This window comes from Pristiophorus japonicus, chromosome 2, assembly GCF_044704955.1.
Source record: "Pristiophorus japonicus isolate sPriJap1 chromosome 2, sPriJap1.hap1, whole genome shotgun sequence".
Lineage (NCBI taxonomy): Eukaryota > Metazoa > Chordata > Chondrichthyes > Pristiophoridae > Pristiophorus > Pristiophorus japonicus.
The window spans coordinates 21,294,569-21,309,303 of NC_091978.1; the positions used below are offsets into that span (position 1 = coordinate 21,294,569).

At 40.7% G+C, this 14,735-nt stretch overlaps 1 protein-coding gene across 2 annotated transcripts in view; it reads right to left on the reverse strand.

The window, feature by feature from the left end:
• Positions 1 to 9,115: 9,115 nt before the first annotated feature.
• Positions 9,116 to 14,735, reverse strand: part of dnaaf9 (dynein axonemal assembly factor 9) — a 188,772-nt gene continuing 183,152 nt past the window's right edge. For both annotated transcript variants that reach the window (XM_070866808.1, XM_070866807.1), the window contains one exon: positions 9,116 to 14,717. In XM_070866808.1, the coding sequence (XP_070722909.1) occupies positions 14,611 to 14,717 (107 nt within the window). In that variant the 3' untranslated portion in view covers positions 9,116 to 14,610. The remainder of the gene's footprint in view (positions 14,718 to 14,735) is intronic.

The following is a 14,735-nucleotide window of genomic DNA, read 5'->3' on the forward strand; positions in this document are numbered from 1 at the left end:
GGTCGGGGAGACTAGAACTAGGGGGCACAGCCTCAAAATACAGGGGAGCCAATTTAAAACCGAGTTGAGAAGGAATTTCTTCTCCCAGAGGGTTGTGAATCTGTGGAATTCTCTGCCCAAGGAAGCAGTTGAGGCTAGCTCATTGAATGTATTCAAATCACAGATAGATAGATTTTTAACCAATAAGGGTTACGGGGAGCGGGCGCGTAAGTGGAGCTGAGTCCACGGCCAGATCAGCCATGATCTTGTTGAATGGCGGAGCAGGCTCGAGGGGCTAGATGGCCTACTCCTGTTCCTAATTCTTATGTTCTTATTTCTTAAGTTCCTGTGCAAGCGCAGGAGATGCAACACCTGCCGTTTTACCTCCTCCTTTCCCACCGTCCAGGGCCCCAAACAATCCTTCCAAGTGAAACAGCAATTTACTTGTACTTCTTTCAAATTAGTATACTGTATTCGCTGCTCACAATGTGGTGTCCTCTACATTGGAGACCAAACGCACTTTAAGTGATCGCTTTGCGGAACACCTCCATTCAGTTCGCAACACTGAGCTTCTGGTCACTTGTTAATTCTCCATCCCATTTCATAGAAACATAGAAACATAGAAACATAGAAAATAGGTGCAGGAGTAGGCCATTCAGCCCTTCTAGCCTGCACCGCCATTCAATGAGTTCATGGCTGAACATGAAACTTCAGTACCCCCTTCCTGCTTTCTCGCCATAACCCTTGATCCCCCGAGTAGTAAGGACTTCATCTAACTCCCTTTTGAATATATTTAGTGAATTGGCCTCAACTACTTTCTGTGGTAGAGAATTCCACAGGTTCACCACTCTCTGGGTGAAGAAGTTTCTCCTCATCTCGGTCCTAAATGGCTTACCCCTTATCCTCAGACTGTGACCCCTGGTTCTGGACTTCCCCAACATTGGGAACATTCTTTCTGCATCTAACCTGTCTAAACCCGTCAGAATTTTAAACGTTTCTATGAGATCCCCTCTCATTCTTCTGAACTCCAGTGAATACAAGCCCAGTTGATCCAATCTTTCTTGATAGGTCAGTCCCGCCATCCCGGGAATCAGTCTGGTGAACCTTCGCTGCACTCCCTCAATAGCAAGAATGTCCTTCCTCAAGTTAGGAGACCAAAACTGTACACAATACTCCAGGTGTGGCCTCACCAAGGCCCTGTACAACTGTAGCAACACCTCCCTGCCCCTGTATTCAAATCCCCTCGCTATGAAGGCCAACATGCCATTTGCTTTCTTAACCGCCTGCTGTACCTGCATGCCAACCTTCAATGACTGATGTACCATGACACCCAGGTCTCGTTGCACCTTCCCTTTTCCTAATCTGTCACCATTCAGATAATAGTCTGTCTCTCTGTTTTTACCACCAAAGTGGATAACCTCACATTTATCCACATTATACTTCATCTGCCATGCATTTGCCCACTCACCTAACCTATCCAAGTCACTCTGCAGCCTAATAGCATCCTCCTCGCAGCTCACACTGCCACCCAACTTAGTATCATCTGCAAATTTGGAGATACTGCATTTAATCCCCTCGTCTAAATCATTAATGTACAATGTAAACAGCTGGGGCCCCAGCACAGAACCTTGCGGCACTCCACTAGTCACTGCCTGCCATTCTGAAAAGTACCCGTTTACTCCTACTCTTTGCTTCCTGTCTGACAACCAGTTCTCAATCCACATCAGCACACTACCCCCAATCCCATGTGCTTTAACTTTGCACATTAATCTCTTGTGTGGGACCTTGTCGAAAGCCTTCTGAAAGTCCAAATATACCACATCAACTGGTTCTCCTTTGTCCACTTTACTGGAAACATCCTCAAAAAATTCCAGAAGATTTGTCAAGCATGATTTGTCAAGCATGATTTCCCTTTCACAAATCCATGCTGACTTGGACCTATCATGTCACCATTTTCCAGATGCACTGCTATGACATCCTTAATAATTGATTCCATCATTTTACCCACTACTGAGGTCAGGCTGACCGGTCTATAATTCCCTGTTTTCTCTCTCCCTCCTTTTTTAAAAAGTGGGGTTACATTGGCTACCCTCCACTCCATAGGAACTGATCCAGAGTCAATGGAATGTTGGAAAATGACTGTCAATGCATCCGCTATTTCCAAGGCCACCTCCTTAAGTACTCTAGGATGCAATCCACTCTGACCTCTCTGTTCCCAGCCTCCTGTTCTAATGAAGCTCAATGAACAGCAGCCTTCTGAACTTAACACTGAGTTCAACAATTTCAGATCATAACCACCATTCCCATTTTTTCCAGACAGCAGCTTTTGGGTAATGATTCTGCTTTTGTCATTTTCAGCTCGAGACCCAACTTTAGTTTCTTTCCTTGTTCCATTACCACCCCCTTTCGCCTTGCAGCATCATCCATTTTGTCATTTAATCTTTCCTGCCTTCCACTCTATCACAGACCTTCCCTCCCCTCCCCCACTTTCTCAGCCTCTGTACTTGCTTAAAACCTGTTACATCTCTCACATTTTCAGTTATGATGAAGGGTCATAGAAACATAGAAAATAGGTATAGGAGTAGGCCATTTGGCCCTTCGAGCCTGCACCGCCATTCAATAAGATCATGTCTGATCATTCCCTCAGTACCCCTTTCCTGCTTTCTCTCCATACCCCTTGATCCCTTTAACCGTAAGGGCCATATCTAACTCTCTCTTGAATATATCCAATGAACTGGCATCAACAACTCTCTGCGGTAGGGAATTCCACAGGTTAACAACTCTCTGAGTGAAGATGTTTCTCCTCATCTCAGTCCTAAATGGCTTACCCCTTATCCTTAGACTATGTCCCCTGGTTCTGGACTTCCCCAACATCGGGGACATTCTTCCTGCATCTAACCTGTCTAGTCCCGTCAGAATTTTATATGTTTCTATGAGATCCCCTCTCATCCTTCTAAACTCCAGTGAATAAAGACCCAATCGATCCAGTCTCTCCTCATATGTCAGTCCTGCCATGCCGGGAATTAGTCTGGTGAACCTTCCCTGCACTCCCTCAATAGCAAGAACGTCCTTCCTCAGATCAGGAGAATAAAACTGAACACAATATTCCAGGTGAGGCCTCACCAAGGCCCTGTACAACTGCAGTAAGATTCCCTAGCTATGAAGGCCAACATACCATTTGCCTTCTTCACTGCCTGCTGTACCTGCATGCCAACTTTCAATGACTGATGTACCATGACACCCAGGTCTCGTTGCACCTCCACTTTTCCTAATCTGCTGCCTTTCAGATAATATTCTGCCTTCGTGTTTTTGCCACCAAAGTGGATAACCTCACCTTTATCCACATTACACTGCATCTGCCATGTGTTTGCCCACTCACCTAACCTGTCCAAGTCACCCTGCAGCCTCTTAGCATCCTACTCATAGCTCACACTGCCACCCAGCTTAGTGTCATCTGCAAACTTGGAGATATTACACTCAATTCCTTCATCTAAATCATTAATGTATATTGTAGAGCTGGGGTCCCAGCACTGAGCCCTGCGCCACCCCACTAGTCACTGCCTGCCATTCTGAAAAGGACCCGTTTATCCTGACTCTCTGCTTCCTGTCTGCCAACCAGTTTTCTATTCACGTCAGTACATTACCCCCAATACAATGTGCTTTAATTTTGCACACCAATCTCTTGTGTGGGACCTTGTCAAAAAGCCTTTTGAAAGTCTAAATACACCACATCCACTGGTTCCCCCTTGTCCACTCTACCATCCTCAAAAACTTCTAGAAGATTTGTCAAGCATGATTTCCCTTTCATAAATCTATGCTGACTTGGACCGATCCTGTCACTGCCATGATCAACCTGAAACGTTAACTGTTTCTCTCTCCACAGATGCTGCCTGACCTGCTGAGTATTTCCAGCATTTTGTTTTTATTTATTATCGACCAAACAATACTTAATTTCAGTTTTAAAAATACAAATGTAACTCTGCCATTTCTTGTGCAAAGATAGAGAAACTATCCACACCCATGCCCTCATACTCATTTGAAAATTCCGACCATGATTGCATTATACACCCATTATCATCCCCACTGACATCTGCAGAAAACTACCAGTCCGCTTCATTGAAAATGGGTACGTGTTACCCGGTAATGTTGCATCTTAAAGTCTCATTCAAATATAGGCACGCTATTCTGAATTAGAGATTCACAAAGTAGCGATGCAGGTTAATAAAACCCTATATGGATTTCAGCAAGGCTTTTGAGGAGGTCCCACATGGTAGACTGGTCACAAAAGTAAAGGTCCATGGAATCCAGGGAAAAGTTGGATCAGCATCACTAAAAGAGATTATCTGGTCATTATCACATTGCTGTTTGTGGGAGCTTGCTGTGCGTAATTCTTTTCCTACATTACAACAGTGACTACACTTCAAAAAGTGCTTCCTTGGCTGTAAAGCAATTTGGAATGTCTGGTGGTCGTGAAAAGCATTACATAAATGCAAGTCTTTCTTTTCTTTGATGTGCGCTGAGATTGTACTAGTTGCTTTTAACCTAACCCTCTTATAAACGCCCGAGGGATTATGTCATAATAATGATTTTAATTTGTTTTGTCTTATGTTAAAGGAAAGGCAGTGGATTCACAGGCCAGAAACCAGAGGAAGAACTGGGGAAGCCGCGACTTAGAAAAGAAAGGCGGCCGATGAGGGCAGCCCGCATGCTGTAGTGTATATGGATTTTAGCAAGGCTTTTGATACGGTCCCACATAGCCTGGTCACACAAGTAAAAGCCCACGGGATGGTAGGCAAAGTAGCAAGTTGTATCCAACATTGGCTCAGAGGCAGGAAGCAAAGGTTAATGATTGATGGGTGCTTTTGTGACTGGAAGGTTGTATCCAGTGGGGTTCTGCAGGGCTGAGTGTTAGGTCCCTTGCTTTTTGTGTTATATATCAATGATTTAGACTTGAATGCAGGGTGGGGGGGGTATGATTAAGAAGTTTGCAAATGATTGGCTGTGTGGTTGATAATGATGAAGAGGAAAACTGCAGGAAGATATCAATGGACTGGTCAGGTGGGCAGAAGTGGCAAATGGAATTCAGTGCAGAGACGTGCGAGGTAATGCATTTAGGGAGGGCTAACAAGGCAAGGGAAAACACATTAAATGTTTTAAACACTGAGAACATTAAACTCTGAGAAGCGTGGAGGAACAAAGTGACTTTAGAGTGCAGGTCCACAGATCTCTGAAGGTAGCAGGCCAGGTAGATATGGTGGTGAAGACATATGGAATACTTGCTTTTATTAGCCGAGTGACAGAACAGGGAGGTTATGCTTGCTGCAGTTCTGGTCACCACATTAAAATGAAAGATGTGATTGCACTGGAGAGGGTACAGAGGAGATTTACGAGGATGCCGCCTGGACTTACTGGAGCATTTTAGCTATGAGGAAAGATTGGATTTGGGCTGGGTTTGTTTTCTTTGGAACAGGAGGCTGAGGGGAGACCTTATTGAGGTGTAAAAAATTAATGAGGGGCCTAGATAGGAAGGACCTATTTCTCTTAGCAGAGGGTTCAACAACCAGGGGGCATATATTTAAAGTAATAGGTAGAAGGTTTAGAGGGGATTTGAGGGGAAATTTCTTCACCCAGAGGGTGGGGGGTCTGGAACGCATTGCCTGAAAGGGTGGTAAAGGCAGAAACCCTCACCACTTTAAAAAGTACTTGGATGTGTACTTGAAGTGTCCTAGTGCTGGAAAGTGGGATTAGGCTGGATAGCTCTTTGTTGGCCGGCGATGGGGCTCCTTCTGTGCTATAAATTTCTATGATTCTATGAAAAAGCAAACCAAGCACTGGGGTTCATTTCCAGAGGGATAGAAATGAAAAGCAGAGAAGTTATGTTAACATTGTATTGGACCTCAGTTAGACCAAAACATATATTGAGGCATTGGTGAAGGGGCAAGGGCTCTTTTCTCTCCAAAAAGAGAAGGCTGAGGGGGGGGGGGAGGTCACCTGATAGAGATCTTTAAGATAATGAAAGGGGTTGAAGGGTAGATGTAAAGAAAATGTTTCCACTAGTTGGGGAGTCCAAAACTAGAGGTCATAAATACAAGATTGTCAGTAATAAATCTAGAGTTCTGGGAATTCTGGAGAAATGTCTTTACCTAGAGGTGTTTAGCATCGATGCATTTAAGGGGAAGCTCGATAAACACGAGCGAAAAAGGAATAGAAGGATGTACGGATAGAATTAGGTGAAGTACGGTGGAAGGAGGCTCGTGCAGAGCATAAACAGCAGCATGGACCAGTTGGGCCCAATGGCCTGTTTGTGTGTTTATACACTCAATGATGATGTAATGACCAAAACATACTTTCTCATGTCTTTTGCCATAACTACATCAGTGATGATCTTTAATTATAGATTGCACTTCTTTACACTTTTTTATAAAAGTTATCACCCACACTCCAGTGAATTAACTAGGGTCCTCGGGCTAGACTTTCGGCACATCATCGCCCATAGCTGAAAAGTGGAAATTAGCGCCCGATTATAGCCCATTTATCGCCGGCCCAACTTTCGACACTGCTGAATGAGCTGCATCGCCCGACCTACTTTAAAAAAAAAGTCATCCTCTTGCAAGGCCGAGAATAGTACTTATAAAAGGAAACCCGCCCGATTGTGGCCCAGATTATCGCCGAGCGCTACTTTCTGCATTTCGGCTAAATGATTGCTGGCCAAAATACGCTGAAGAAAATCTGCAATAACTTGGCACTACAGGGAGGATCTATAGTAAAAGGCTGTCAGGAGAATTAATGTGAGTGTGATTTTAAGGGCCTTTTTGACTCTTGCCAATCATCTAAATCACATTTGTATTTGATCAGGACAAATTAAGGGCATTTAGAGCGATTTATAGTGATGGGGCCTGTAATTTTTCAACCAGTATTGATCACTAATCACATGCTTCAGAATAGAAATGAGAATAAAATGAGAAAAGTTACATACAAGTACATTACTGTAATGTCAGGATCGGTCCAAGTAAGCATGGATTTATGAAAGGGAAATCATGCTTGACAAATCTTCTAGAAATTTTTGAGGATGTAACTAGTAAAATGCAGACAAGGGAGAACCAGTGGATGTGGTGTATTTGGACTTTCAAAAGGCTTTTGACAAGGTCCCACACAAGAGATTAGTGTGCAAAATTAAAGTACAGGGTATTGGGGATAATATATTGACGTGGATAGAGAACTGGTTGGCAGACAGGAAGCAAAGAGTAGGAATAAACTGGTCCTTTTCAGAATGGCAGGCAGTGATTAGTGGGGTACCGCAAGGTTCAGTGCTGGGACCCCAGCTATTTACAATGTACATTAATGAATTAGACAAAGGAATTGAATGCAATATCTCCAGATGACACTAAGCTGTGTGGCAGTATGAGCTGTGAGGAGGATGCTAAAAGGCTGCAGGGTGACTTGGACAGGTTCGGCGAGCGGGCAAATGCAGTATAATGTCGATAAATTTGAGGTTATCCACTTTGGTGGCAAAAACAGGGAGGTAGAATATTATCTGAATGGTGATCAATTAGGAAAAGGGGAGGTGCAACGAGACCTGGGTGTCATGGTACATCAGTCATTGAAAGTTGGCATGCAGGTACAGCAGGTGGTGATGGCAGCAAATGGCATGTTGGCCTTCATAGTGAGAGGATTTGAGTATAGGAGCAGGAAGGTCTTACTGCATTTGTACAGGGCCTTGGTGAGGCCATATCTTGAATATTGTGTACAGTTTTGGTCTCCTAATCTGAGGAAGGACATTCTTGCTATTGAGGGAGTGCAGCGAAGGTTCACCAGACTGATTCCCGGCATGGCAGGACTGACATAAGAAAGACTGGATCGACTAGGCTTATATTCACTGGAATTTAGAAGAATGAGAGAGGATATCATAGAAACATATAAAATTCTGACAGGATTGGACAGGTTAGATGCAGGAAGAACGATGTTGGGAAGTCCAGAACCAGGGTTCACTGTCTAAGGATAAGGGGTAAGCCATTTAGGACCAAGATGAGGAGAAACTGCTTCACTCAGTGGTGAACCTGTGGAATTCTCTACCACAAAAAGTTGTTGAGGCCAGTGTGTTAGATATATTCAAAAGGGAGTTAGATGTGGCCCTTACGGCTAAAGGGATCAAGGGTATGGAGAGAATGCAGGAATCGGGTACTGAAGTTGCATGATCATATTGAATGGTGGTGCAGGCTCGAAGGGCCGAATGGCCTACTCCTGCACCGATTTTCTGTTTCTAATAAATCATGGATTTTTCCCCCCTCTGGTCCACAGTACAAGTAGAAGCAGAACTAAGATATGTCATCCCATGAGGAAGGAAATGGAGTTCACCTCGGTTGGCTGGCAGATTTTATTTTATAAAGCAACAGGGGTTAGAATAAAAGGTTCTATAAATGTTATTGATGGAGACCAGGTCCCCATTCTCTCCGTCAACCCCTGTGGGAAAAGTTCTTTGCCTGAAAAAAAAAAAAGCACATGCGCACAACGGCCTTGGCTATGAATGCCAGCCTTGCACGACTGAATACATCGCTAAGGCCCATTTCACATCACTAAGGCTATCGCCCAAATTAAAAAGGCAAAACTAGTGGTTTTAAAATTGGCCGCTATTCCAGCGATCCTGAAAAATTAAAAAAGCACTAAGGCCGGAAATATCGCCCATAGTGGAAAGTGTAGCCCCTAGTTTTCACCTTCACATGCCACCTCCTGGCTGAATTCAATGTCCTCCTTAAGTTCTTTCTCTTCAACTGTACTTTTGTGACCTCAATTCCTTGAGAAAGGAATGGTAGGATATGCCAATAGGTTTAGATGAAGTAGTGTAAGAGGAGGCTCCTATGGATAGACCAGTTGGGCCCAATGGGTCTGTTTCTGTAACAAACAAGGTTCATGCAGCCTTTACACCAGACAATGCCTTCATCAAGTTGGATTAAGAGTCTCTCTTCAATTTAAAAATGGATACTGTACTTCAGAATCCAGAACTGAAGGGTGTTGAATTAAAGATGACCACTTTAACTGGTGAAACATATAAATTTTATTGAACGTTGAATTGAAACGCAATTGCTGAAAATTACGTGTAAAAATTGCAAAACATCACAACTACAGGTAAAAATGTCAACAAATACAAAAATAAATGGAAAAACTAATAATTATTCTATACATTTTGTTGGATTAATTATATCTTTTGCAGTGTAATAAATACAAGATATGCAAAAAAGCTTCAGTCACACGCAAAACCAGTTTAACTGAAGTTACAGTAGTTTTGTGCAAATACAATTCAACCTTTTTAATTTAAAGATATTCTCCCCTCCCAAAAAACACAAACTAAAGTGGTTAAAGTTAGTATCAAAATGACAAATTTGGCACGCTTTCAAGTCAAACAAATAAATTCCTGAATTCACTCTTCAAGTATATGAAGAACTTTGCTTGAAAAATTCAGCAAGTAATTGACTAAAAATTTATGTTATATCTTTCAATTTATGTTATGAGGTAAGTTATTTTGCTAATGATCTGACGTTTAAAATTACATCATAAGTTGTAGCAAATCACAGTTAAGTCATTGTTATCAAACAAATAAAATTGTTCCCTTTTTTCTGAATACCAATTCTTTAATTGAATTCTTTATGTGCAAATACTGTTAGAATTCCAAATGGAAACACTTAAGCTGTAACTTAAATTAACCCTCGAGTCAAGCAGACCAGGGAATGTAAGCTCATTTACGCTGCGGTGTTTCCTTCCAAAGAATATAGGTTCCATAACTTCAGCGACCAGTACAAGACACTCTCCCAACAAAAACAATGCAATCACACTCTGTTAAGGCCTGCTAATAGTTTAACATCAAAACACACCTGCTTGGCATTCAGATTTTATTTTTGCAATACTCCTGTTACTTTGATACGAAATCCCTTTCACCAACACCATCTTTTAATAGAATGTTCAAAAGTACATAATTAACAGGAACCAAAAATAATCTTATTAGAAGCGACTGCCTCTTGCATTTAACGGAAGGATCCAATTATTTCAAGAGAGTTGTTCAAATATCATGTAGATCCCGACCCAGTCAAATGTCAGAAACACCAAATAACCTAATAGAGGCTACAGTAGCATCATACCCAAAATATTTGTAGACCAGAAGTCTTACTTTGGTGGTCATTGTGCTTAGTAAAACCAACCATTGTATTTTTACCAAAATAGCTGTCAATATATTTTCTGTTCTATTAACTCCCCCTCTGAACTTCCAAGAAACAAAGTCTTTGAGTTCTCAAATGGGTTTAAGTGAGATTTCAAATAATCCATCACTTTAATTTATACCATATATCTGTTGGCATGAATGAAATATGTAGCTTACAATAACATAACTTGCGCTTTTAGCAGTGCAAGAAATTATGCCTTGCATAATATTCTTTCCATTTAATTTTTAAAATGTTGTGTTTAATCCAGAGCAATATAGCAGCAAAACAACTGCCAAAATCAGTAACAGCCCAAACTAAGATCAATAACAGGCTGATATAATCCATTCTGCTCCCACTGGCAGAGAATTGTGTGGTGAAAGGGCTAAGGCCATCTGGATGCCACACAGGACCAATCTCACAGTATATTTTACGTTTTTAATGTGCTATGCAAATACAATGGCTGGTTGCATCATATATTGACTATCTTCCTGCCTCTATAATCACAGAAGTCACTGATGTTAAACTAACATTGTAATGTAGCCTAATATACTTAACTCCATCTTAAGTGATATTTAAGTAGCTTAACTTATCCGTTAGTTTATGATGGACGACATTTGCAATACCCTGTAATATCATACCACTTCGCTCTATATAAGAACATAAACTGGCCACATGCCACAATTCTGGGTGGACCCAAGTTTAGTTTTTGTTTATACCTGATTTATTATAGCATGGCAATGATCTATCTTAAACAGACTATTACAGCGTAAGATGATAATTTACCTCTCCCAGTTAAAGCAATGTAGACCCCCAAATCAAGGTTGCTTCAGAGTGGCTCACTGTTAAAGTCTTAGTACAGCTTCAGATAGAAAACATTACAAAGCTTTGAAAAATAATTATTTAGGCACTGTTGTTTCTTTACATTTGATCCCATCTCAGATAAAAATTTGTTTCAAAAAAGTTCATGTCGCCCATCACAACTCTACGTTGGGACACACAAACTATTTCTTTGCCGTCCCAGCGTATTAACATTAGTTGTGAGGTTTTCGTGGTAAACAAACACTCAAACCTATCAGGATATCAACACAGCATAGCTGTAAAGACTATTTTTAGGGGAAGGCTTCAAAGCGTTTCTATACAGTTTCCTACTTCTGTCAAGCATAGCTATGAACTGCTTTGTCAGCTAAATGTGCTTAAACTGCCATTTACTCATTAGACTTGTGAAGTTGTCAAAAAATGCTCCTTCCGCTTAGTTTATCATTTGGTTAAATTAAGTTACACTGCCCTGTATATTTAGTGATAAAGCTAAACGCTTTCTTCATCACCACACCATTACTACAGCAAAACATTAATAGTACCTGAGGTATTGACTGCAAGTATTGGTGATCAGCATGTTACCAACATTTTTTTGTTGTTGTTGAAATGGAAGGTTTCACCCACAGTAAAATGATACAGCAACCATCCTTAGAATGTTGTGCAGCATTCCAACTTAACATGCGAAGGAAGATTTTCTAGCAATGCAATATAATGTATAAAAATTTTCTTCGAGAATAAAGGAAGTCAGCCGTAAATGTCAGGGTACCTGTACCAGATTACTGAATTTTGGTATCAAATTACCGGTTGCACACCCCAAATCATTATAAATCTTGTGCACTGATTACTCCAATGTCATTTCTCTTGGATCAACAAAATATTCAGAGACATTTAGTTCAGTTATATCATCACCTGGCTTTACCATCATCAATGTGATAAAGCAAAGTTTCAAAGCGTTTAAAGTTGAGGAAAATATTTGGTGACTGGTGGTGACCCAGTCTGTGCATTTTAGGCACACACCTCCAGTACGTGAAAGTAAATGGCAGCATTATTATACACTGATAGCCATTCCCCTTGAATGCATCTACTGGTTAGCCTTGCGTACCGTACAGTGTTCTTCATGCATAAAGGCGATTCACATGCATAACTAAGTGGTACAAGAGCCCAAGAACACACCCAGAGGCAGGTGCACATTGAGTTCAGGAAAACCGTATCTTTTGTTTTCTACATTCAAATGGATAGATGAAATGCAAAGCTACTTAATCCTTACATGAAATTTTTTTTTTTAATAAACTGAACAGGGAAAACTCACCATTCAAATAGATAGGTTTTCATCTTTATAATTCTTGGGCCCCTGTGTTACCTTAAAATGCAAGTACATTTAAATATTCCTTGGCTGACTGATGCGTCAGCAATTCTGGTTAGTTTTTTTTTCCTGCGTTATTTCAACAGCTATCTGTAGCCACTTCAGAGAGCTGGCATTGCTTTTAAAAAAAACATTATATATTTATCATATTTTCCTGTAATAAAACACAGCTGTTTGATTGGGGATACAAAAACAAAGGTAATGCTCTGTCTTCTGGTGTAGTGCTAATCAAAACGTAGGTGAGTACAGCGGAGCCAAGTCCTAGATGAATAAAACCATTGTTGCAGAAACAGAAGCACGCTGAACAATATGGCTCCGTTATTTACCTGCTGAGCACCTTCAGCACTCGAATGCATTATCTGATGTGGTGCACAGCAGCGCTACAAGCTTCATCTAGAACAGATGGGACTTATTTTTTAGGAATGTCTAATGGTTTGAAAAGTCCAAATTGTGGGAACCAAAATGATACACAGGAATTTGTAGCCCACTTACTTAAGCCACAAGGTACAAAGTGCATCAAAAAAAAAAGGTTTGTTCTTCACATTTTTCAAAAGTAAGAGGTGTGGAAGCTGTAAACAAATTAACCTGAACACGTCACCTTTCAATACAGAGGCTGGCAATGCCATTCTCCACAATACCATTGTATCTGTTTGCAGAGAACAGAGTAGGAACACACATTTCAGTTTGCTTTGCTAAAGCTGTTATTCCACCAATCCAACTGTTTAGCAGCACCTGATTTCTCTAAATTAGTCATGTTTTTCTGTACAGGGAAGATTCACAACAGGGTCTATGGTATCCTTACTTGCACTGCTCCTCAGATTAATGCAGCATAAACAAAAGCATCACATATAGTAAAATTACCACTTAAAGAACTTCACAATTTTCTTTTACTTTTGTAACTTGCAGGCATCTCAATAGTTAGGGACAGTATTTAGTCCTGAATAAAATAAGCAGCCATTGAGTGTCACTGATGTAAATATCCTAAAAACGTATTCACAAGAGTAACTGAGTTCCTATCCAGCATTAAAAATCTGGCAATCATTACCTGCATAAGGCAACTCACTTTTCGCCCCCTCTCATTAATTTCTCCATCAAAGGCCAAATAGCGTTTGGCCACTAATTGATGATGCACTCGAGATGGGAGTGGGGGCGGGGGGGAGAATCAAGGAAGCATAAACATGCATGTAGTAGTGTGGTACTTTAAAAAAAAAATTCACAGAACTTTTAATTTAACAAGCCACCTCAATGTACCTTCCAATATATAAGTGCATTACTGTATGCAGATCTGCGATATAGGATTGGTATGCAGCACAAGTGAATCTAAATATATAACCAGGGATTGATTGAATGGCTTATTGGCTATTGTTAGTTAAGTTCATGAGCTGCATAACAATCGGAAATCACAGCCATGTACCTATTTATAACTTGTGATGCTTCTAGGAACCAAATCTGTGGCAAATGATTTTTATACCAAGGTTGCACAGACCAATTTCACATCTCTACAGGACCAAGTAAATCAACCATTACTCTAATTGTAGAAACAAAATATTAAAAAAATATAAACCCCAGGACCTCCAGACACAATGAATTTCGCTTCACAATAAAACAGTAAGTAAATCTAGATTGGTGTTGGTTAGGTGGAATTAGCAGCGTTTAGAACAAAAATACAAGGCATGTGTTGATTTCCAAGAAGTTCAGTTGCAGTGAGCGCTCCTCTGTCGTGAATTTGAGCAGGTACATTTGTTTAATGTTCCAACCTGAAGTCATGTTCACTGCACCCTTTTTAAAAACAACAAGCAGTGTAACTTCAGCTTCTTCTGGGACGGGCTAAGTCCACCTCAGGAAGATTTATTCTGGAAGATTTATAAAGTGTCAAGCATTGTATTTTATCATGTTAAATTTGCCCTGATAAGTAAAATTGAACTGGGAATTGCATCGATTCAGACCCAGCAAGCAAAAAAGTGTTTTATGTAACTGCTCCTGTGCTGCAGACTGCCCACAACTATGGTCAGCTAAATCAACAGTGGAGAATTATGTTTCCATCTATTGCATTTGATTATAGTCATCAACATTTGTAAATTCCTACAGGTTTTCTGCTTGAAATTTTTTTGTCACTTACTGAGACATACCTTGATGCAAAAGAAAAAAGTTTGTTATTTTACCAGTTCTAATTCAACTTCAGGCAATTTGTTCGTTATCTGTAATTTGTTGTCCTAGTCAAGTACAAAACATATCACACTATGGACATAAGTGGATCTTAAATTATGGCTCAAAGAGGTCTTGACTCTCCTGTTTTTCAATTTCTGTGTTGTACTTCTCAATCTCTTTGTTGACTTCTGATAGATATTCTTCTATGAATGTGTCCATCGCTGATTATAATTTGGAGA